Here is a 22,586-nt window from a genome sequence, read left to right as displayed (position 1 = left end):
AATATACAAACACCATCACTCTTTATTCAGCACCAACAGCACTTATCCTAGTCCCCTTATTTCCACTGGTCCTTGTCGTGGTCCCAGTGTGAAGACAGACCGTCGATGGGGTTGACGTGCAACTCCAACATGCGACGGAGTTGCGCCTTGCGGGACGCCTCGGAGTACGACTCTGGCAGGGGCTCGTTCACTGTGGATGAAGGATAATCGAAGGATGCAGAGTATGAAAGGCTTCCTCGAGTGAGGTATCAACTAGCTATACTTTACATATGTATGCATGGTCAGATTGCTCAGGTCAGGGCATTCAGCGAGTGACGCTTCTGACTGACTTATGCCTTCAAACCCAACTTCAGGCATTTTAGCAACGCGCATCCGGGCTCGCTCGGTGGCATCATCATCAGCATAACATTTGTTATTTTATAAATCACTCAGAACAATCGTATTTATCGCTTCAATTTTACGCATGTATGTCACTTAATTTGTTAGTAGGACGCAGAATACAGTATTTTTATATCTTCCAAGCAACTCACCAAAGTGATGATAGAACATGAGTGCCCAGAACCCAAACGACGTCATCAGCAGCACCCAGCCGGTGACAAACTTCCAGGATCCAGTAGGCGCCTGGAACTCCGCGAAGGTCTGGCAGAACGAGGCGCGGTACAGCGCCTTCTTCTCCTCACAGCTCAGCATCTTCCAGTCGCCCTTCTCTTTCTGGCGCAACGCCTGGTGGGGGAGAGGGATGGGTGATAGGTAGGGGGGTTGTGGGTAGTCTCTATGAAATTTATTCAGAATAGCTGTACCCGCGCGCTTCGCTTCGCCTTAAAAAGTTTTCCCGTGGGAATTCCGGGATAAAAATTAGCCTATGTTCTTTCTCAAGGTCTAGACCATATGTGTTCCAAATTTCATTCAAATCCGTTAAGTAGTTTTGGCGTGAAAGAGTAACAGACAGACAGACAGACACAGTACTTTCGCATTTATAATATTAGTTAGGAAGTTAGGATAGTTAGGATTAGGATTAGGATTAGGATAAGAAGGTGGGGAGATATTTAGGTATGTTGGGATTGTTGGGACTGCTGAGTTTGCACCAAAAAAGATTGCCTATCACGCCTTGGATGAGTCTGGTTGCAGCTCCACTGTCACAAACATTTCTTGTAAAGATGCAGCTTGTACATACCTACCTACATAGAGAGTTACTAATAGCTGCCATGCAATCGGTAGAGTTACGATTAGCGCAGCAGCGCTCCGCTTATCGTAAGCTAGACTGACTGGGCCTAAACCCCTTCCTTCCTTTACGACCCAAGCCCCACCATTGTGGACAAGGTGGGTTGTGATGATGATGATGATGTCGGTAAGTGACCCCCCCCCCTAGTCTCTCAAAATCAATATTTACAGGAACTAATATATACTCAGTTTTAACAGAAACTCGGAAGAACCGAAACGGTGAAGGAAAACATCGTGAGGAAACCTGCATATCTAGATCTAGCACATCTAGATATGTGAACCCACCAACCCGCAGTGGACCAGCGTGGTGGGGAAATGGTCCAAGCTTAGGAAGGCAGTTTAGATCTTGGGAATATGCACAACGGTTCCATTCGAGAGAGCCAGGTGCAGGTACTCACACCCCCAAAGAGAATAGAATAGAATAACAGAAGCTCCTTACAGCAATATCCCTGGTGTTCTCCTTGAACCTGATGGAAGGGAACGGGAAGTGCGCGTCGTCCTGGTAGCTGGCCATGCCGTTCTTGCCGTGGCCCACCACGTCGCGGCAGCCGATGCGGCACCGCCCGTAGATCGTACGAGCGAGCTAATATTATCCTAATCCTAATCCTAATCCTAACTAATATTATAAAGGCGAAAGTAACTGTGTCTGTATGTCCGTCTGTATGTTACTCTTTCACGCCAAAACTACTGAACGGATTTGAATGAAATTTGGTATACATACGGTCTAGACCCTGGGAAAGAACATAGGCTACTTTTTATCCCGGAATTCCCACGGGAAAACTTTTAAAAAGCGAAGCGAAGCTCGCGGGCAACAGCTAGTATACAATATACAGCAACTAATCTACTCAGAGTTCACAGAAGCTCCTTACAGCAATATCCCTCGTGTTCTCCTTGAACCTGACGGAAGGGAACGGGAAGTGCGCGTCGTCCTGGTAGCTGGCCATGCCGTTCTTGCCGTGGCCCACCACGTCGCGGCGCGTAACAACTCTTTCACGCCAAAACTACTGAACGGATTTGAATGAAATTTGGTATACATATAGTCTAAACCAGTGTTTTTCAACCTGTGGGTCGCGACCCCCTGGGGGGTCGCGAAGCTTCTGTAGGGGGGTCGCCAAAGGGCGAAAAAACTGGGAACTTTAGTACAAAAACAATAAAGACAATTAGTACTAAATTAAAAAATTAAAATTAAAAATAGTTTATTTCAAAAACTGTTAACTTATAACTAATACAAGGTAAAGACCTCCTATTAAGTATAAAATACCTGTGCCAGGAGATCTCGCTCTCCATATCAAAATTAACATTAAAAATTTTCAGTTTCAGAAATAAATAAACTTAATTAAGTGTGTGTGTGTGTGTGAGTGTGAGTGTGTGTGTGTGTGTGTGTGTGTGTGTGTGTGTGTGTGTTTGTGTGTGTGTGTGTGTGTGTGTGTGTGTGTGTGTATGCTGGAGTGTGTTTGTGAAAGTACCTATGGGTAAAATCTGCGTGTAGAATGTAATATTACTTAGTATAGTCCAATAACTTCTCTGTTTCTTCATAGTTTATTGTTTTGATCCAAGTGGTAATTATTTTTTTTGTTTCATAGAAGGTCTTTGAATATATGCATAGCTGTTTGTTGAGTTGATTATATAGATGAGCTGATTGATTACCGTACTGTTGCTTGGCAAAAGTTGTAAAGTTAAGACGGACAGGTGCAACCTTATGCTGTCTTCTTTTTTCTAAAATAGCAGTATCATATCTTAGCCTTTTGTGCAATCGCAAAATGGTAAACAAAATATACAATTTTCTAACCGTTAGTAGGTTACTCATGTTATATAATTTATCAGTCAGTACTCATACTTTAAAAATGAAAAAAAATCTTAAATGCGAAGGCTGAGCTTGTTTTTTATTAATTAAATTATCTCAGAATGGATCTGTTTAGGTACAAAAGACCACATCCACACAGTAAGGCAGATTACACAGAATACCGAAGAGTATAATCAGCCTCTGTGTCTAGCCTTTGTGGACTATGAAAACGCCTTCAACTCCATCGAGACATGGGAAATTTTGGTAGGGTTGCAGAGATTTCAAATCGAATGGCGCTATATCGAGGAGTTGAGGAGTCTGTACGATGCCGCCGGACTTGGCATATGTATAAATGGTGAGTACATGACACACCCCTCTGCTTCGCGGACGACATCGATATTATGGCAGAATCTCTGCAGGAACTCAGCTGGATGATGGAAGTGACCTAAATGCTGCTTCCCAACGTGTAGGCTTCGGGGTATAAATTTGGACAAGACGAAAGTCATATAGGTACAATGCTCACATCGAACTGGAGCCGATGATCGTTGGTGAGGCAACAATCGAATTTGTGCAAGATATGTCTACCTCGGGGAGAAAAAAGGCAAATTCGGCTAGGCAGAAGCAACTTCGACAAGGAGGCTGCAAGGCGCATCCAACTGGGTTGGGCTGTATTCGGAAAACTTCGTCAGCACATATTCTCCTTGGCCATCCCTCAGAGCCTGAAGACTAAAGATTTCAACCAGTGCGTCCTGCCAGTGATGACGTATGGTGCAGAGACGTGGGCACTGACGGTAGGACTAGTCCACCGATTTAAAGTCGCTCAGCGTGCTATGGAGAGAGCTATGCTTGGGGTTTCTCTGATAAATCGTATCGGAAATGAGGTTTTCCGTCAGTCAGAGGATTAAGATTACTGGCATAGCTGTCAAAATATGCAAGCTGAAGTGGCAGTGGGCTGGTCATATCTGCCGAAGAACCGATAACCGTTGGGGTAGACGAGTTCTCGAGTGGAGACCACGAATAGGCAAACGTAGCGTGGATAGGCCTTCCTGCCTTGTTCAAAGACGACGACCACAAGTATTTACTTTTTTGTAAAGCCAGGTAGTTTGTCTTTTTACTTTCATTTCACCGTTGAAAACTTTTACTCAAGATATTGAAATGCTCAAAAAAGTCAGATAGAAAAAGCTCATTTTGAAAAAAGAAATTCCGGGTCGCAATGGCATTAGTTGTACGTACGTATGTACATGGCCACACGTATTCTAAGTGTGTAATTCTAAAATAATGTGTTTTTAAATCCGATAAGTATGTACTACTTTGAATCCTAATCATGGAGACTATCAATACGTCGTATGGAATGAATATTGGGAATACTGTAACATGTACACATACATACATACATATATACTTAATATAATATAATTATAATTATTTGCAAGTTATTTTTATATGTTTACTTTTGGAAGAGCGGTCATATCCTAATACAGGTTTTCAAAACTTAAAAGGATGTGGCCTTACATACTTGTAACAAATAACTTGTGTTTTGAATAAATGATTTGTATTTGTATTTGTATTTGTATACATGATAAAAAAACCGAAAGGGTCAAGGGGGTCGCGAAATATTTTTTTATACCAGGGGGGTCGCGTCATGAAAAAGGTTGAAAAACACTGGTCTAAACCCCTTAACTTTTTATCCGGGAATTCCCACGGGAAAACTTTTAAAGCGAAGCTTGCGGGAACAGCTAGTATACAATATACAGCAACTAATGTACTCAGAGTTCACAGAAGCTCCTTACAGCAATATCCCTGGTGTTCTCCTTGAACCTGACGGAAGGGAACGGGAAGTGCGCGTCGTCCTGGTAGCTGGCCATGCCGTTCTTGCCGTGGCCCACCACGTCGCGGCATCCGATGCGGCACCGCCCGTAGATCGCGCGCGCGAGGGGTGGCGGGGTGACACGGATGGGGTGCAGAAGGAAAGACATTTGTTATTGGTGTAGTTGGAATTATTTGTGTTTGTCGCAAATTCACAACGCAGTTTGTTTATTGTTTATTGATTGACATTGACATCGATTTCGTAAATGATTGACACACGAGTGACAAAGCCAAAAGACAAAGCGATTGTGGTCTTTGGGCCATAGACTAATATGTGTGCTTTGGGTACAGCTTTGACATGAAGGTGAAGCCCCATTGTGGCGTGCAGTGCAGATTTAAGTTTATTATACGTACCACTTCACACACAATATAAATCTATGATACACGTAAGAAAACCGCATTAAAATTAAAATACAATTTACCTAATTATTATTTCATGCTTTTGGATGTAAACTATTGTAAACAGGTATGCAAATGGATATATCAATCTATGCACGTATTATTAATTATGTCGGTACTTTCAACTAATATAGCAATTTGCATTAATGAATAGGTAAGTAATGTGTTGGTTATATCGGAAATTAAATTAAACATGGAACAAGATTCTGTGTAACAATAGCATCACACACACAAAACAGTACTGAGTACCTACCACTAAATAAATTGTAATATTTATTAAGTATACTACCTACCTAATTATTACACCTGCGTTAATTATATTCATGCAATGGCCACGTAATATAGCGAAGTATTACATCAGGAATTATACACCTTACTGCTTTTAATTTAATTTGAGATGGTCCTTCAGAAGGACACTACATAGCTAAACGAGTCTTCAAATGGACACTATAAACGTAAGCGTCGTAGCGTGGGACGCCCCACAGGCCCACAGGTACAGGATAGAGGTAGCCGGCAGTGGCTGAATGAGAAAGGTGACAGAGTTTTGTGGCGCACCTTGAGAGTAGAGATACGCATAGTGGCTCAAAACTATTAACAATTTAAGTCGTTAAACCATTATGAGCTTAGTTGCTTATTAAATGAAAAAAACTATTTACTTACTAGTTATTGACTTTCTTGGACCAACAGACTGCTGCTCCAGTTTACTCGGGAGCTAGGCTGGCTGAGCTAAAATTAAGGGAATAATATGTAGGTACCATAGAATAACAAGTACAGTATATGTACTAAGGTTCCACTCGAGAGCCATGTACAGGAACTTAGCCCCTGTGAGCCCCTCTCTGAATAGAATAGAATAGTTATTGACTTCTTGATTAAATTCAATAAACTTTCCTTCGTACATCTCAAATGTATAAATATTTAACTAACTTAAATACTTAGTAAAATACAATTAACTACCTAAATGAATAATTATGGGATATCATCATAATTATTACGCACTTTTGTTTATAGTCATAAATATACGTGTAAAAACACAGCATTTAGTGCCAATTTGAAATGCTAATATCTGTAGTCAGCTGTGAACAGATTACAGTCTAGGAGCGTGATGCAAACTTTTCACTGTAATAACTAAAGACTAAAGTAGGTATACTTAATTATTACTTAAATAGAAACAAAGCATCGATTATGTAGGATTTTTATTTCTCATTTGATTATTTATCATAATTTTCTGAAAAATTTAACATTAAATGACGATAAAAAGGCTAAAGTTATAATAGCTTACAGGCATGTAGCAATGTCAGCCTTACCACTTAAAGCGATTGCTTCCAGGCAACCAGGCAGGTTGGAATTTTGACAAAGTTAATCACCACATCCTTACTCCTGGACTAATATTCTGATGAAATTGTACCGAATTATGAACAAACCCCCCCTTCCGACACTTTGGCAGGAAGCTGAAATCCTTCTGAAACCGAAAACTACTATAAATTGGATTTTTATCAGAATCCCTCGCAGTACACTCCAGACAGGACTACTAAATTTTGTTTGTTTTCAAGTTCAGAAGTTATTAAAATGAAATTCGCAGTAAGTTTGGTTTTTCTTCTATCGTGGTTTTATTCTGGCATTTCAGCCCCAATACAAATTAATTCAGTGTGTTGCAAACATTAAAAACGGAAAAGGTGATCAATGTGATCATCTCGTCTTATCGGCTTTCGGTAGTGCCATGTGATGCTCTAAAAGATTGCACGACCCCGGCAATTACAGCTCAATTTATAATCCAAATGCTTCAGTAAGCATATATATACTTATACATGTACATACTTATATTTTTTTTTGCCTGAAGTAATGTTGTTTTATAAATATATAGAAATATAAATCTACTTATGTATTCCTTCAGGTAGTAGTCTTGGCCCTCTTGGGAGTGGCGTGTGCCAACCCCATCAACCCGTGGGGCTACGGATACGGAGGTAAACTACTTAATATAATAATTTCTTACATACAGGGTGTTAAATAAGTAAGCCGAAAGGCGGTGACTCAGCTCCTCAACGTTTGGAAAATTTAAAAAAAGTCAAGACACGTAATTTTTTTCTCCTATTTAAAAAAGTCTTAGACCAAAAGCTTATCAGGTGACCCCCTCAAACTCCCCCTTTTCGGATAGCTCTTAGCGGTATTATATTTAAACTCCTGTCCATCCTATTTATTCAACTACACCAATAAAATACAACAACATTTCCCCCCCACAGCTTCAATAATCTCCGTGCCATCAGCGGTCTCGGTCCAGTCGAGCGTCGTGAACCACGGCCTGTCCCTGCCCGTGGTCAGCAAGGTCGTGGTCCCGATCGTCCGCCCCGTGGTCCCAGTCATCAAAACTGTGGTCCCGATTGTCAAGACTGTGGTCCCGGTTGTGTCCCCGCTGTCGTATGGTCTGGGCTACGGACTGGGTGGTCTAGGATACGGTTACGGCGGATACGGATACGGATGGGGCAAAGGCCTTCACTAGAAGACGACTGTAAATGTATCGTGTCCCACTGATGATGTTTGGAGTGTTACTTTGTTTTACTTACCTGTTGTTATGTTGATTTGTTTCTTGCATACGCATTAAAGAATATCACACTGTTTTTTGTAGTTTTGTTTTTGGAGAGGGAATTTTATAGATATTTAGGTACTCCGGATTTTTATAATCCGGAGCCGAAAATATACCAATACTATAAGTAGGTAGCTATACTTTAGATACACACCTACATTGTATATATATTATTGTTTATCAAGATAAAGATCTTTAATCTCAAAATTGAGTCGTTCGTCAAGTCGCGCGCCTTAAAGTCGCGCGCCACGCGAGTTGGCATCTTATGTTTTTTTATATCGTCAACTCGCGTGCCCATGTAAAGTACGGTCAGATGCAAACGAATTGAAACTAAAAAGTATAGTTCAATATTGTCTCCCTGGCTGATTAGCATAAGAAGGTACCGACTAGACATTCGCCAAGTAAAGTACATGCTTTGATTTCGGGATAAAGATACAATAAAGCCTATGTTGGAAGTGCGGAATGAGGCAAAAGAGGATGTGACCTATGACGCATGATACCCAAGTTTGCTATCTCTCTCATCCCGTGCGCAAATTTTACCTGTCATAGCTATGTCCTTCAAGTTTTTGTTGCAAAAACTGGTTTAAAGGGTTAAAACGTCATTGTTTTAGTGTCGTCGTTTTAGTGTTACTCCTAATTCGAAGCAGAGATGTACAGTGCATTACTTACAGTCTACAGTACAGCGCAAAAATATTAAAATGTGGCAGTTTTTACTGATTTTGATGTATTGTGGGGTAAGCCTATAATAAATTAACTTTACTATATTACCAAGTCTACTTTGCCGTAATATTAACACAGTGTTACGTTTTTGTTGTGTTACCGTTATATTAAATATCGAATTAGCACTAAAATTTAAAACAAATTTCGTTTATTTCATTGTCAAAGAGACAGACCTAACTGTAACAATTACTTCCAGGAAGTGCATCGCAAGCAGGTCCATCTAGTAATCAAACTGCACATGAAATCATAACATCCCAGCGAGGAAAGTCGGTACTGCTTCGTGCAGTTTATAAATATAACAAAGACCGAACAAATAAAAATGGTTCCTGTGTTTGGAGGTGTTAACGTCGAAGAGAACAGTTTACCAAGCGAGATAAATTACTGATTTTATTTTAAAGTAAAGTCCTATAAAATGCCCTATACACTTTAAGTAGTTACCTTAAGCATAATAAATTGTAACTTTTGTGGCTGACTCTACATATTTTCACAGTAAATGACGACAAAAAAGTAGGTAAATACGGGAGGGGCAACTCGCGCGTGGCGCGCGAGTCTAAGGCGCGCGACTTGACGAATGACTCTCAAAATTTAGTACTTATAATCTTATGAAGAGATAGGTATACCACCTATTATGAGTATATGGTCACCAAATACGTACCTAAGTGTTTCTTCCACTCTACACAAATAGGTATTCTTGTCAAAAGGAAATTCTATATAGTGTGTGTTTGTTACTCTTTCACGTAAAAACTACTGAAAAACGGTGATACGGATCGTGACCTATGTATCACTACCACGTGAATCCAAAATGTACAGCGAAAAGCCGGTGGCTCGTTTGCGAGTCACCTCTGACAACCTACCCCTTTTGGGGATTACAGTAGGTATGTCTAGCAGGTAGATACTTATAATAGGTACTTACAGTCGCGAGCATAATAATTATGTATGTACCTAGTACCCGCGCCACCCATTCAATATAATCTACGAGTACCTACAATACTGAAACAATTGAACCTTATGTTTTTCAGTTTCGTATTGTCTTCATTGTTACGTAAGTATGTCGTATGTAGGTGTAACGTAATGCACCCTACAACGCACGCGCTCTATTGGTTATTCACTCATGCTACAGCCAAACGTGTTAAACTTTTTAATAGTCATAAAACTGTTTCGCTTCCAATAAGTTATTGGTTGTGATTTACTGTTGTTTTTCAATTTCAAACTATGAACGATTGTAACTAAGTAGGATTATAAACAAGGTAAGATATATTTTCTTTCAATCCAATTTCAGCATTACAGCAAATGTCATATCATAGAATATAATAGAACAGAATAGAATCATCTAACATGCCCATCCAGCCACTACGCTACTACCAATCCAACCAACAGTGCAGTTGCCGTCTCTATACAATATACAAATATTTGTACGTTCTAGTACACACTAGACCTAGTACATACGAGTATTACACTCTATGCACTAGACAGTCCTCTCCATAAAACTTTTATTCATCAACTCCAGCAATGGAAGTCAAACGTAACGTCCAATCTAAGATGGCGTCGCTGTCACTGTCAATGGCGCTGCTGCTACTGGTGGGGCTGCTCGAGTGCGCACGCGCATTCAACTGGCGCGCCAACCACGTGGACGAGAGCAGTGGGGAGATGTTCCGTGAGTGTCTAAATTAAGGCTGCTTACATAGAGAGACTGGGTTCCCTATATCTACCTGTACCGGTAACCTGTTTTTTACCTAATGAAGTTACCGGCAGGGGTAGATACAGGGAACGCGTGTAAGCACCCTAAATAATAAAAGACTAGGCTTAAAACCCTTCCTTCATTAGAAGGTGACCCGTGCCCCAGAAGTGGGGACGTGACGGGTAGTGACGTGTGATGATCAAACATTCAGAAACATACCTATACCTCATTTGTGACATGTGTTATAAGATTTTTTTCCCACATTAAGCATTCACCTTTCTTAACATCAGAACTTCAAGAAGCCGCAAGAGTTCAGCTGAAATTCGCCGCGTCACCAGAGGTGGTCCCTCAGAGGCGCTCCGGACACCACCAGCATCAGAGGAGCAGGAAGAAAGCCAAGAAACATGGTCATAATTATCAACACTTGCGAAGATTCTCTCCAGTAACCAATGACACCCAGAACGATGATGAAAATCAGGACGTTGATCTGGTGACAACTATCAGTAAGTTCTAAAGTGTATTCGCGAGCTATGCCTAGTAAAAATTTCCCATTCTCTAAAACAAACATTAGGTATACTTACTAACCTGTGATAAACCTATCCGATCATTCATGGCCCCCTTCAAAAAACCACATCCAAATAATGAGTACTTAACTATACATTTCAGCACCCGTCCCTGACACATCAACGCCACATGCCATCTCCACCGACATTCAGGAGGCTCCGTTCATGGCGGCCGTGCTGCTCAACCGGCAGCTGTGGTGCACCGGAGTCATCATTGATGGAGACAAGGTGCTCACCGCCGCGCATTGTTTGCAGCTGTAAGTTATTACAACGTGATGAGACACTCTCTAGTGTTTGTCGCCGAAGTGCAGACTGTAATTGTCTACTGCTGGAGTTAGTCTTCTAAGGAGCGCCACAACACTCGGTCTCCAGCATCCAGCCATTAACGGCTACCTGTCCAAAGTTTTCGCTCAACGGGTGTATGGGTCGGCTGATGGCAATTGAAATGATATTACACCAAAGCACTTAATATTCCGTCCAGGCATAAAAATACCAGCTGGGTACACTTATTTGATAGTCAAACAAAACCATAAAGAACCTGCAGGTTACTTTCCCTTATGCTTAATATTCCAGGCAGCACGACAACAGGTTCTTCAAAGAATACGTCAAGCTCCTCTCCGTGAGAGTCGGGTCCAGCGACGCCGCGGTCGGCGGGGAGGTCCTGTGGGTGACCGACATCGTCTTCCACCCAAACTACAAGCCCGAGACCCTGGAGTTCAACCTCGCAGTGGTGCGCCTCAGCAAGAACTTGACCTTCGGGAGAGATAGCGATGTGGACAAGATTGAAGTTTCGAGGGAGGATTTTATACCGAATGATAATAATGTTACGTTTCTGGGATGGGGTGATGTGTCGGTAAGTTTGTTGGTTTTGTGGTCGGTTAGATTTAAAAAATTGTTACCTACTTAGCTAACCCTGGCCTAAAATTTCCAGACAATGCATTGTCCATGGACTAGATTGGCTTGGATTGTCTCTCAAGCTTGTGCTTGAGGACAGTTTAGACTCTTAAATCACAGTTACAGATCTCATAAAATACTTCTCTTCATTCATGTATCATGTCAGTTCAATAAGCGATCTCCATCCAATATTTCGCTACCTCGAATTTGCCTCGCTACCCTTAAACACCTTCTACAAATCTTCTTCACTCGTCAATGCTATCCCTGCAGGGTGAAGAAGGCGATGTCCAGAGTCTGCAGCGGCTGGAGCTGCCGGTGTACGACTACAGCGACTGCCAGGAGGTCTACGGCAAGGAGCTGGTCACCAGAAACCACTTCTGTGCCGGCTTCATCACCTCAGCCAAGAATGTTTGCCGTGTAAGCTGGGTTGCAGAGGGTTTACATGCAATTGCAATCTGGGTCCAATGCATTATTTACAAGTTTACAAGCCTTATTAGAGTGATAGGCATGTAATATTGCCATGCTTATTAGGAGGAGACACACTATATAAATGTATGATAATTATAATCCTTGGAAAGAATGAAATAGAAATATAGCTTAGGATATAGGTACTTACCTATAAGTACTTACGCAGAATACTGGTTACCGTCGGTCATAAATTAGCAGCAGGCAGCGTTTCCCGGTGTAGTTACTCAACAATACGCTGTCTAATCTTCAACATTATGGCATATTCCCAACGGGCCGAAGAAGACGAGTAGGTACCTACATATCCTCCCAGCAGTAGACGCTACAGGCCATTAACTCCCTGCTTCCAGCACGGGGCGGGTGGCGCTGCCGTGCTAGACGGGCAACTGGCGGGGCTGCTGACGTTCTCAAGCAGCCGGTGTGGGCCCGACCAGCCCGCCGTGTTCACTGCTACTGGATCTGTGGTCAGCTGGCTTGATAGCGTCGGAGATAACACTTATGTTAAGGTAAAGTACTTACTTAAAGTTTTTTTTGTCAATGTGAGATTATAGGTATGAAAGGATATAAAAATGGCGGCTAGAAGCAACATATTTGACTTGTACTTCCAAGGCAAGGATACGTAAAAATGAGCGCACTTCAATTACACTGGAATATGTGCCATACACACTACAAATGACCGCCATTTTGATTTTCTTTCGTAATAGACACAAGGTTGACGAAAAGTAATAGTTTTTTTTATTACCAAACTACTTTTCATCTGTCAACAGCAAGCTGCATTACATTGACTCGTTCCATGTTGTTACCGCTAGTAGCGCTGCATTGTATGTAAAAAAACTTTTCCTATCTATAGGTAACCTTTGGGTAACTTGCAGTTATCATAATTATATATAGGTACTACCTACCTATCTACACATTATTTAACTTAGATAATCATAACATTCATAACTAATAAAATCTCCTTTATCTACAGAATGCAGGCCTACGACGGAGATTTGGATAATCTTCAAAGGAGAACTCCATTTGTTTTTGTTACCTACATTATTTATTATTTTTACAAGTATCTAGCAGGTGACCGGCAACAATGTGCCGATCTTTTGCCTACTTCCAGAGTGCATTAGTAGATTAGTACTTACGAAGAATGCTAATATTAATTATGTTTCGTTAACAATAAATTAAGACCTACCTACGTACCTACCTATTTATTAAAAATAAAACAATGATTCAACATTACATCAATATATTTGCTCTAATACTGTACACACCAGTTTCCATTTGAATCTAAGCAGTAAGTAAGTATAATATAAACACCAATTTCAACATTAATATTTCTATATTCAACATACAACATAGGCTTAGTAGTTCGTTAATATGGCTGCTCGCGGCGGATCTTCAGTGATCTTCAAATGGAATGATACCGAGCTGATTTAATACATACACATTAATTAAAGATAACAAACACAGCAATACAACATTTTCAAGCTAAACTTTTTATTTACAATGCGCGGCCATTTTGAAACATGGCGCTGCCTGTCAGAGTGACATTTGTTGCGCGGGAAGTTCGGAACACGCTACCGTAACGTTCAGAAAAATGTATAAGTTATTGGATGCGATTTTTGTAACAGTTTATTAAATAGTTATTATTTGTGCGTTAATCTAGTGTTGTCCGACGCGGTAGTTGACGTGCAGCTCCGGCTTCACGTCGTACACCAGGTCGATGATGTCCTTTATCACCTGGAAACAGAACATTCAAAAATAAATTACTTGTTCTGAGGAAATTAAATCAACATGGGGGCCGTCCATTAATCACGTGAGGCTCAAAGGGGAGGGGAGGGGGTACTGAAAACCTCACGAAACATCACGAGGGGGGAGGGGGGGTTCTCGTTAGACATCACGTGTATTAATTTTTTGTCAAAAATTAGGTATTTCTGAACCGATATTATGGACGGCGCAAAAATTTTAACGATTTGTAGTATGACCTATATTTTTTCTAGTCAAAAATTGCCTTTACATAGACTTCCAAAAAAATACACGTGATCCAGGGGGGGGAGGAGGGGTTGGTCCCAAACCTCACCAAATATCACCAGGGGGGAGGGGGGGGTCAAAAAATTAGAAAAACGACCTCACGTGATTAATGGACGGCCTCTGATGAAAACGAAAATTACGACTTATGTATTTTCCTGGTTTTAACCGATAACTATGAAAGCATTATGAAAAAGCTAATAACACGGTGGCTTTGGCCGAAGAATGCAAGAACGGGCAAACTTAGTTCTATAATCTAGGCATAATCAACAGTGGCGCCACCTACAGTGTATTTATATTTTCAGATCCTATTATTTAGATAAGAATAGTACCTATTTAGCTTTTATACCAAGCTTAGGGTCTGACCTAACCGAGAGGACCCCACAGGTGAGTGAATACACACTCATAGAACGACTCAGCTCGGACGATTCATACAAATAATCAGCCAAATCAATGTGGCTGTAAAACCACCAACAATAGAACATAAAATACAATACTGACCGCTTTGTGTTGTGTCTGCACGAGCTTGTTCATCTCGTCGATCTTGACCTTGGTCTCCGCGTCGATCTTAGCGGCCACGCCCTCCCGGGTGCCCATGTGCTGTGGACAGGAGAATGCAGCTTGTGAGATTAAGGCTACGGTAAGTGTATGTGAGTAAGTAAGAAGAGAATCATAGGTGTTGCTTTCCTAAGGTACTCAAATGGTACAGTGGGCCTTCACAAAGGTTAAAGGTTAAACATTGCGGTTAAAAGGTGTGTGAGATATCGGGTAGTAACTAGTAGTAAGAAAACAACCGGCCACAGTGAAGCTCGTTTATTGACTGCTTATAGTATGATAGCCCGCATATATATATCTATCGTGAGGTAGGTATACCACACTCCTCCAACACTATTTCGAAGCTCTGCAAATAACATACAACATAATTAGATACTAACATTTATAATCTAAAATAACTAAACTTAAACTAATATCCTTAAAAATATTTCTTATAATCTACTTTTCTGTTAGGTCTGAGTGACCGACCCAATGACGCCTCTGAAGATGCAACTTCAGCTGGTGCTTGGTCTAATGGTGCATCATTCGCTCGCTCACTCAAGACTTGTTCATTTTCTCCAACCGCCTCTGCCCACTGTTCCTCGTCCTCCTCCTCCGGGGCGGGGTCGGTGACCTCCCCGCGCTCACGGGAGTCAGCCTCCTCTGCGGGCGGCAACGGTGGCGGTGCAGGTGGAGACAATGGTCTACTATCTACCTCACATGGATCACTTGTTGTGCAATCATTCCCCGCTAAAATATCTCGTAACGACTGCCCCGTATATTTTATCAACTGGTCAACATGTCTTTTAGTCATAACCCCATAATCAGTGATAAAAACTTCAAACAATCGATTACCTAATTTCTTTTTTATTATACCTAATGACCAAAGTTCCTTTCTTTGATGAAACCATCGGGCCCAAACAATCTCGCCGATAGTAAAGCATCTACTTGCTGTTAATTGGTCGGCGGTTCCGGTATTATTACCACTGCATGTAGGTAAAATTAAATCCAGTTTACATTTAATATCTCGACCGAACATTAATTTAGCAGGTGTCGCTCCAGTTGAACAATGGATGGAATTTCTATAACTAAATAGGTAATCCGTCAATTTCTCATTGTTATAATTATTATTAGTTTGTGAGTTATCAAAAATAATTTTCTTTAACATATTTTTGCATGTTCTTACCGCATTTTCGGCCTGGCCATTACTACAAGGGTGATACACCGGTGATGTTAAATATTTTATGCCGTAACAAAGACAAAAGTCCCTAAATTCAACAGAATTAATCTTAACATCATTATCGCTAACGATTAAGTTTGGCAACCCGAAAACAGAAAATAGGTTCTTTAACTTTAATATTAAAGCACTCGTTGATGTCCCATTGTTCATACATATACATTCAAGCCACTTACTGAACGCATCAATGACCACCAAATATACCGTTTGCCCTACAGACAAGTAGTCTAGGTGTATTCGTTGCCAGGGCCCGGCGGGGCGCGGCCAGGGCGCGGGGGCGCGGGCCGGCGCGGCGCGGACGCTCGCGCACTGACTGCACGAACCTATGTACCGCTCGATGTCACTATCCAGCCCCGGCCACCACATTCGGCTTCGAGCCATATGTTTTGATTTGGTTATACCCAAATGTCCGGAATGTAGTTCTTCTAACATTCTTTCCCTGTACTGTAAAGGAATTACAACCCTATGTCCTCTTAATAAACACCCATTTTCATACTGTAAGTCTGTCTTACATTTGAAATAAGGTGCTATCGAAGTACAACTTATTTTCCGCGGCCAGCCGTTCTGCATATACTTAATTACTGTCTGCAAAGTGACATCACTTTCAGTTGCCCCTTTCAGGTCATTAAATGTTATTGGCAAAGAGTTAGCACATACATAGTTCAAATACAGCTTTTCTGTATCATTTTCGGACGTGACTGTACTGTCTTTTAATGAGGCGCGTGAAAAATAATCGGCAACAACATTGTTATCGCTCGGTATATACTGCACTACGTAGTTATAGGCCGACAGTAGTAATGCGTACCTTTGTAATCGAGCAGCTGATGTAACGGAAATACCGTTTTTATTGCTAAATATAGATAGCAAGGGTTTATGGTCAGTTTTGAGGATAAAAGGTTCGCTACGCCCGTACAAATATTGATGGAAGTGTTTTATTCCAAATATAATGGCCGTCGCTTCCTTTTGAAGTTGGCTGTAATTTTTTTCACTTTGTCCCAACGACCTTGAAGCGAATGCCAATGGCCTTTCTTGTCCGTCGGCGCCTATCTGCGCCAACACGGCGCCCAGGCCGTGCGGACCGGCGTCCACGGCCAGCACGAGCCGCGCCGCCGGGTCGAAGTGCGCCAGCACGCGCTCCGACGCCAGCTCGCGCCGGACCAGCTGGACCGCGCGCCGCTGCCTCGGGCCCCACTCCCACGCCGCGTCCGCGCGTAGCAGCTCATGGAGAGGACCTAATATGGATGACGCATTCGGAATGAAATTTCTATAGTAATTTACCATCCCGAGAAACCGCTTCACCCCCGTGACGTCCGTCGGCTCCGGCGCGTTGACGATCGCGTCCACCTTCTCCTGGCTAGTATGCAGGCCGTTCTTATCTATGACGTAACCAAGGTACGTCACACTATCTTGGAACAACACACACTTATCTTTTTGTAAACGTAATCCTGCGTCCTTTAACCTACTAAAAACTTCTCTCAACCTACTTAAATGTGTTTGTTTATCGGGACCGGTGCAACAGATATCGTCTAGCCAAATGCTAACACCTTCAATCCCCGCGAGTAGTGTTTCCATAGCTTTCTGGAATATGGCCGGCGCGTTGGCTAGTCCATAGACCAACCTTGTATATTTAAAAAGTCCTTTTGAAGTGTTAATTGTAGTTAAACCTTGCGATTCCTCAGAGATCCTAAACTGATTATATGCATTAGATAAATCAATTTTTGAAAATTTCTCTCCCCCCCTTAGTTTTACAAACACTTCCTCGATTCTAGGCATAGGATATTTTTCAACAAGTAAATCTTGATTTAATGTTACCGAGAAATCGCCCGCAATTTTGACTTTGCCATTTTCCTTCAGTACTGGAACAATAGGAGTCGCATATTGAGCATGATCAACCGGTATTAAAATACCTAATTCCCCTAATCTTTGTAATTCCTGTTCGACTTTATCTTTTAGGGCAAACGGTACAGTGCGAGGTTTAAAAAATCGAGGCCTTGCGTTCTCCTTCAAATGTAATTGTATGTCATATTTATTAAAACAACCCAACTCATTTTTCCACAGGTCATCAAACTCACTCATCAGCTGTTTTATATCATCATTTGTATCCACATTAATTTGGTTTTGTGACAAAGAAATTTTAAACTTGGCCATAAAATCGCGGCCCACAAGCGGTGGCCCACCATTCTTTACAACATAAAATATAATTTGACAATATTTACCATTATAGGATACGTTTAGTTTTAGACATCCAACGGGTGTGATTTTGTGGCCATTATAAAAACACATCTTTAAGTTACATGGTTCCAAACATTCCATTGAAAAATAATTGTTGTACAAACTTTCAGATATAACACTAACGCTTGAACCGGAATCGAGTTCCATTTTAAATATTCGTTTGTTTATGTCTACATTTACTAGAATTGGGTCATAGTTGACATACCTCAAATGAAATAGTTCGCACTCTTTACAGATTGCCTGAAGGTTGCTCTCGTCGCATTCCGTATCGACATCTAGGTTATGCACACTACACTCTTTTTTTACACACACTTTCTTTAGGTGGCCTTTCTTTCCACACTTTTGACACTTTAGATTTTTATACCGACACTTTTCCGCATTGTGATTACGGAGACCGCACACTTTGCACCGCTCTTCGTTCCCGGGGCGGGCGGGCCCGGCGGCGGCCCGGCCTGCGCCGCTGCGGGCCCCGCTCATGCGGTACAGCGGCTCCTCCTTCACCGACGGTGCTGCTGCCAGGGAGCTCCCGGCCGCCACCCGCGCTGCGCGCGCGCTCGTAGCCTGCTTCGCCACCTCCACCGCCCTTGCGAAGGTCAATTCGGTCGAGTTCTGCTCAAACAATCGGTCTCGCTCCGGCCCGGTGTGGAATCCGAGCACGAACCGATCACGAAGAACGGTGTCCAGGGCTGTGCCGAAGCCGCAGTGGATCGCCAGTCCACGCAGTCGCGCCGCCCATTCTTCGACACTTTCTTCGTGCCCTTTCATTGCGTCATAGAACTTTGCTTTGTCACCGAACGTTGACCTTATCGGTTTAAAATGATCGTCCAGAGCCTTAACTAGCTCATCATATGGCACTTCTTGAATGTTTTTTGGATGTACCAAGTTACTCACTAACCGATATGACTCATCACTTAAATGCGTTAACAGTACGGCACTTTTTAGATCTTTGTCTATTTTATTAAGTTTGATAAACTGATCTAAACGGCTGAAAAATATCTCCCATTCTTGCACTTTGTGATCAAAAACAGATAAATTTCCTAAAAACGCCGCCATTTTGAACGCGTGGATAAATTAATTAGCACCTCGTCGACACTGAGATATCGGGTAGTAACTAGTAGTAAGAAAACAACCGGCCACAGTGAAGCTCGTTTATTGACTGCTTATAGTATGATAGCCCGCATATATATATCTATCGTGAGGTAGGTATACCACAGTGTGTGTGTGTCATTAAAATCCATTCTAATGTGTGTAAAACTGATAATGTCTTCATGAAAACATCTTACATTGAATAGCTGAAGTCTTATCTACTTACAAACAACTGTAATTTCACATTTGAGCTACTATTACGCTACATCCGCAAATGCGTCATTCAAATCATACAAGAAACTATATTACTAAAGTAGTATAATAATTATAAATAGTAATATAACTTGTATTTATTATTTCGATGTTGTTTCTATTTCCTAAAGAAACCCCTATTAATGCTTACAAACTTTCCACCACCCCGCATTTCCATCCATGTGTGTAAAAAACATTACCTTAGCCTCAAACTCCTTGAACTGGCGCTCGCGCTCCTGCCTGTACTTCTCCACCTCATCCTGGGCCTCGTCCTTGGCCTGCTTCAGCCGTCTCGCCTTCCCTGGAACACGGGAATAAACCATTGTTATCATCATCAGGTCCTAGGATCCCTAATCAAGGTTATAGGGCTTGAAGACCATTTGAAAAATTCATTCAAATTACAGAAAGAATGACTGAATAATGAGATTGTGTATGTACACAAAAAGGTATACATTGCTCAGGAGTGATGTATCAACTGTTCTTATTCAACACAAGAATTGACAGCAATCAGCTGACCCTTATCAGTAGGTACAGACTGAGAACTCTTCTTTGCATCGGGTAAAAGATGTGACATGTCTTATTCTTTAACTGGTGGCAGTAAATTAATGAAGAATAGTCAGACCTAACATTATCAATGACAGAAATTGTTGCTCTCCTAGTAAACTTCTTCTCGTGTTTCCACTTGTTTCCGTTGAAAACTTAGCTTTGTTGGACTATACAAAAATATGAACATATTGTATCAGATATACAATTGTGTGTTCTGGCTTCTGGATGATGATGAAATTTGGTAAACAGTAGTGGATATTTGTCCTTGGCCTTGGTTTTAGGCCCAAAAATGACAATATGCAAGTTTGGATGAACTGGACTCTGCCAACTAGTAGATGCTATTTTACTACAAGGGATTTCAGTATTTAAGTTAGCTACAACATAATAGATTATTTTTTTTTCGAACAGCTGATTTACTTTCAGTTCATGCTATTTCCTCACCTTTTTAAAACTCAAATTTAGGAATAGCCCTTGCTTCGCACTCTGAACCTTTCAAATAATGAAGTTTATAACTGAAACACCATTTCTGCTTTCATGGTTGTTACATGAATTGACTATCTTATTGGAAACCTGCACAAGGCTAGATCTTTTTGACTGCGTAGTCGTAGCAACTAAAATAAACGCAATAAGCTTGTGTCGTAATGAATATGGACTTAACTAAAAGGGGCAGACAAGAACAGAAACAATATTTAGCTTCGGCCACCTCCTTGAAATGGAGTCAAAACGCACAATCAGTAAAATCGATTAGCAACTTACGCTTCCTCGCCTCTGAGACTTTTTCTGCGGCGCGCTTTTCAGCAGCCAACAACTGTTGGATTCCCTGGGTCTGGCTCGCCATTATTTCTTTTCACAATTACTATTTCGCGAGAGCACCGAGACAAGACCGAGCACAAATCAATAAAAGCAACGGAGATGTGACGAAAGTCATATGATTAGTTTATCTCCGCCATGTTGTCACGACTGGCGCTGTCATCGGCTCGTGTTTTGTCAAACGGTACGTGTAACGGAACGGAATAAATAAATTTTGACCCCTTTTCACATGATACTTCCGTAAGTGGACTTATGAAAGAATGTTTTCGACTACTTCAGTGCTTTTTGCCATCAAATAATATTGGAAAAGGACAAAAGAACATAACCCCATAATTTATTGTTAATCAAAATATTGGTAAATTGGAACGTACGTCTGTCAGGTTGGCAACACTTTAAGGTTCACAAGATGGCGCTAAAACCATAGATTAAACAGCCACAGACAGAGTTGTCTTACTTTTTTAAGAAGTGCGGCGGACTTAAACTTTTGTGAAAGTTTTAAACTGTTTACCCTGTTTAGGAATGTCGGTTCAAATCTTCGTAAACCTTTGAATCAAGAAACACAATAAGTAATTCTATAAGTTTTCAATGGTTCATTCGTCCATTCAATGGGAAATTTTCTTAAAGATTAAATAAATAGTTCCAAAGTCATCCGATAGATGACAGTAGACAACCGGATGGTGTAAGAGTGCTTACCTGCCTGCGAAAGCCCCGGATTCGTTAGTAAATAGTAAAGTATACAGTTAAGCGATGCAAATATTGCTAATGTATCAGCGGTGGTAAGGAAGTTGGTAGTGGAGTGGAGTGAGTGGGGTGGTGGGACACTTGACTCTTGGGGAGAGCTGAAAAGACAAATACAATACGGTCACAGAATAGTGGCCCAGAGATGGTCAAAGAGTTGGCAGACCACTCGCTGGATGGTCAGATGTCACCAGCATGAGTTCATAGGTGGATGTAACGGTTCATGAACGATATTGAACTGTTAGCCCACCAAGTGTTTCGTCCAAAGAACTTGGCACTTACCTAAGTAGAGTAGGTACCGTCATGTAACTACTTCTGGCTCGGTCCAAATAACTTGATATTTCCTGAAGTAGGCTGCGATTACACTTTAATGTTTTGTCCGTTTGTCAAGCTAACCAACTGGAAGAATTAATAGTAAGGCGGTATGTTAGTTTGACAAGGTACAAAAGTGCATTCGCTGACAACTTCAGAACTACCAAGTTGTTTGAATCCAAGTTGTTTAACCTACCTGCATTTGTGCGTGACAAAAATTGTGGATAACAAGTAGTCTATGTTCTTTCTCAGGGTCTAGACCAGCGTTTTTCAACCTGTGGGTCGCGACCCCCTGGGGGGTCGCGAAGCTTCTGTAGGGGGGTCGCCAGCTCTCAGCGGTTATGACATAAATAAATATAAACAAAATTTTCTTTAAACTATTTTACATCATCAATTAATAGTACTAAAATGGCAATAACTTTTTTCTCAAATAAAACGTGAAAGACACGGTTCATAAGTGTGTTTTTTAAATAAGGTGCCAGGATTGCGTGATATTTTTTTTACAGTATATACAGTCAAGGTTGCTTATAAAAATATGATTAAGAACCTTTTATGACTTATTTTATTACTCGTTACTTTCTTGAACTGTAATTAATAGTAGGACTGTACAGGTTGATGCAACATCAAAAACCTAACAATATGGAATTTTGTAC

General features: G+C 41.3%; 5 protein-coding genes across 7 annotated transcripts; 2 read left to right on the top strand and 3 right to left on the bottom strand.

Annotated features, from left to right (window-relative positions):
• Positions 1–4: 4 nt before the first annotated feature.
• LOC105390862 lies at positions 5–5,092 on the bottom strand. 3 transcript variants are annotated; one of them, XM_048628375.1, is made up of 4 exons: positions 4,925–5,092; positions 1,661–1,790; positions 531–723; positions 5–190 (listed from the first exon to the last, which is right to left on the bottom strand). In XM_048628375.1, exons 1-4 carry the CDS (start codon positions 4,978–4,980, stop codon positions 57–59), a joined length of 513 nt encoding a protein of 170 aa, XP_048484332.1. In that variant the 5' UTR covers positions 4,981–5,092; the 3' UTR covers positions 5–56. The 3 variants fall into 3 exon arrangements, with proteins under 3 accessions (XP_048484332.1, XP_048484330.1, XP_037965323.2); XM_048628373.1 differs by lacking the exon at positions 1,661–1,790 and adding an exon at positions 2,091–2,186 and having other exon boundaries at positions 4,891–5,091; XM_038109395.2 differs by lacking the exon at positions 1,661–1,790 and having other exon boundaries at positions 4,795–5,091.
• Positions 5,093–6,723: 1,631 nt separating this feature from the next.
• Positions 6,724–7,894, top strand: LOC105391492 (cuticle protein 65-like). The gene is made up of 3 exons (XM_011562970.3): positions 6,724–6,847; positions 7,161–7,230; positions 7,507–7,894. Exons 1-3 carry the CDS (start codon positions 6,836–6,838, stop codon positions 7,761–7,763), a joined length of 339 nt encoding a protein of 112 aa, XP_011561272.3. The 5' UTR covers positions 6,724–6,835; the 3' UTR covers positions 7,764–7,894.
• Positions 7,895–9,686: 1,792 nt separating this feature from the next.
• LOC105390860 (trypsin-4) lies at positions 9,687–13,250 on the top strand. The gene is made up of 8 exons (XM_011562224.3): positions 9,687–9,814; positions 10,075–10,221; positions 10,536–10,748; positions 10,912–11,065; positions 11,382–11,661; positions 11,973–12,119; positions 12,518–12,673; positions 13,138–13,250. The coding sequence occupies exons 2-8, from the start codon at positions 10,077–10,079 to the stop codon at positions 13,165–13,167; spliced, it is 1,125 nt and encodes a 374-aa protein (XP_011560526.3). The 5' UTR covers positions 9,687–9,814; positions 10,075–10,076; the 3' UTR covers positions 13,168–13,250.
• A 137-nt stretch (positions 13,251–13,387) lies between these two features.
• On the bottom strand, positions 13,388–20,994 carry LOC105391477 (V-type proton ATPase subunit G). Its single transcript, XM_011562957.3, has 4 exons — positions 20,830–20,994; positions 19,728–19,828; positions 14,688–14,786; positions 13,388–13,898 (listed from the first exon to the last, which is right to left on the bottom strand). The coding sequence occupies exons 1-4, from the start codon at positions 20,909–20,911 to the stop codon at positions 13,821–13,823; spliced, it is 360 nt and encodes a 119-aa protein (XP_011561259.1). The 5' UTR covers positions 20,912–20,994; the 3' UTR covers positions 13,388–13,820.
• Positions 15,009–19,396, bottom strand: LOC125490101. The gene is made up of 2 exons (XM_048628248.1): positions 18,395–19,396; positions 15,009–15,087 (listed from the first exon to the last, which is right to left on the bottom strand). The coding sequence occupies exons 1-2, from the start codon at positions 19,240–19,242 to the stop codon at positions 15,075–15,077; spliced, it is 861 nt and encodes a 286-aa protein (XP_048484205.1). The 5' UTR covers positions 19,243–19,396; the 3' UTR covers positions 15,009–15,074.
• Positions 20,995–22,586: the final 1,592 nt, after the last annotated feature.

The sequence above is a fragment of the Plutella xylostella genome, chromosome 20 (assembly GCF_932276165.1).
Source record: "Plutella xylostella chromosome 20, ilPluXylo3.1, whole genome shotgun sequence".
NCBI lineage: Eukaryota > Metazoa > Arthropoda > Insecta > Lepidoptera > Plutellidae > Plutella > Plutella xylostella.
The sequence above is the reverse complement of the archived record's forward strand: the minus strand, read 5'-3'. Positions and strand labels throughout refer to the sequence as shown.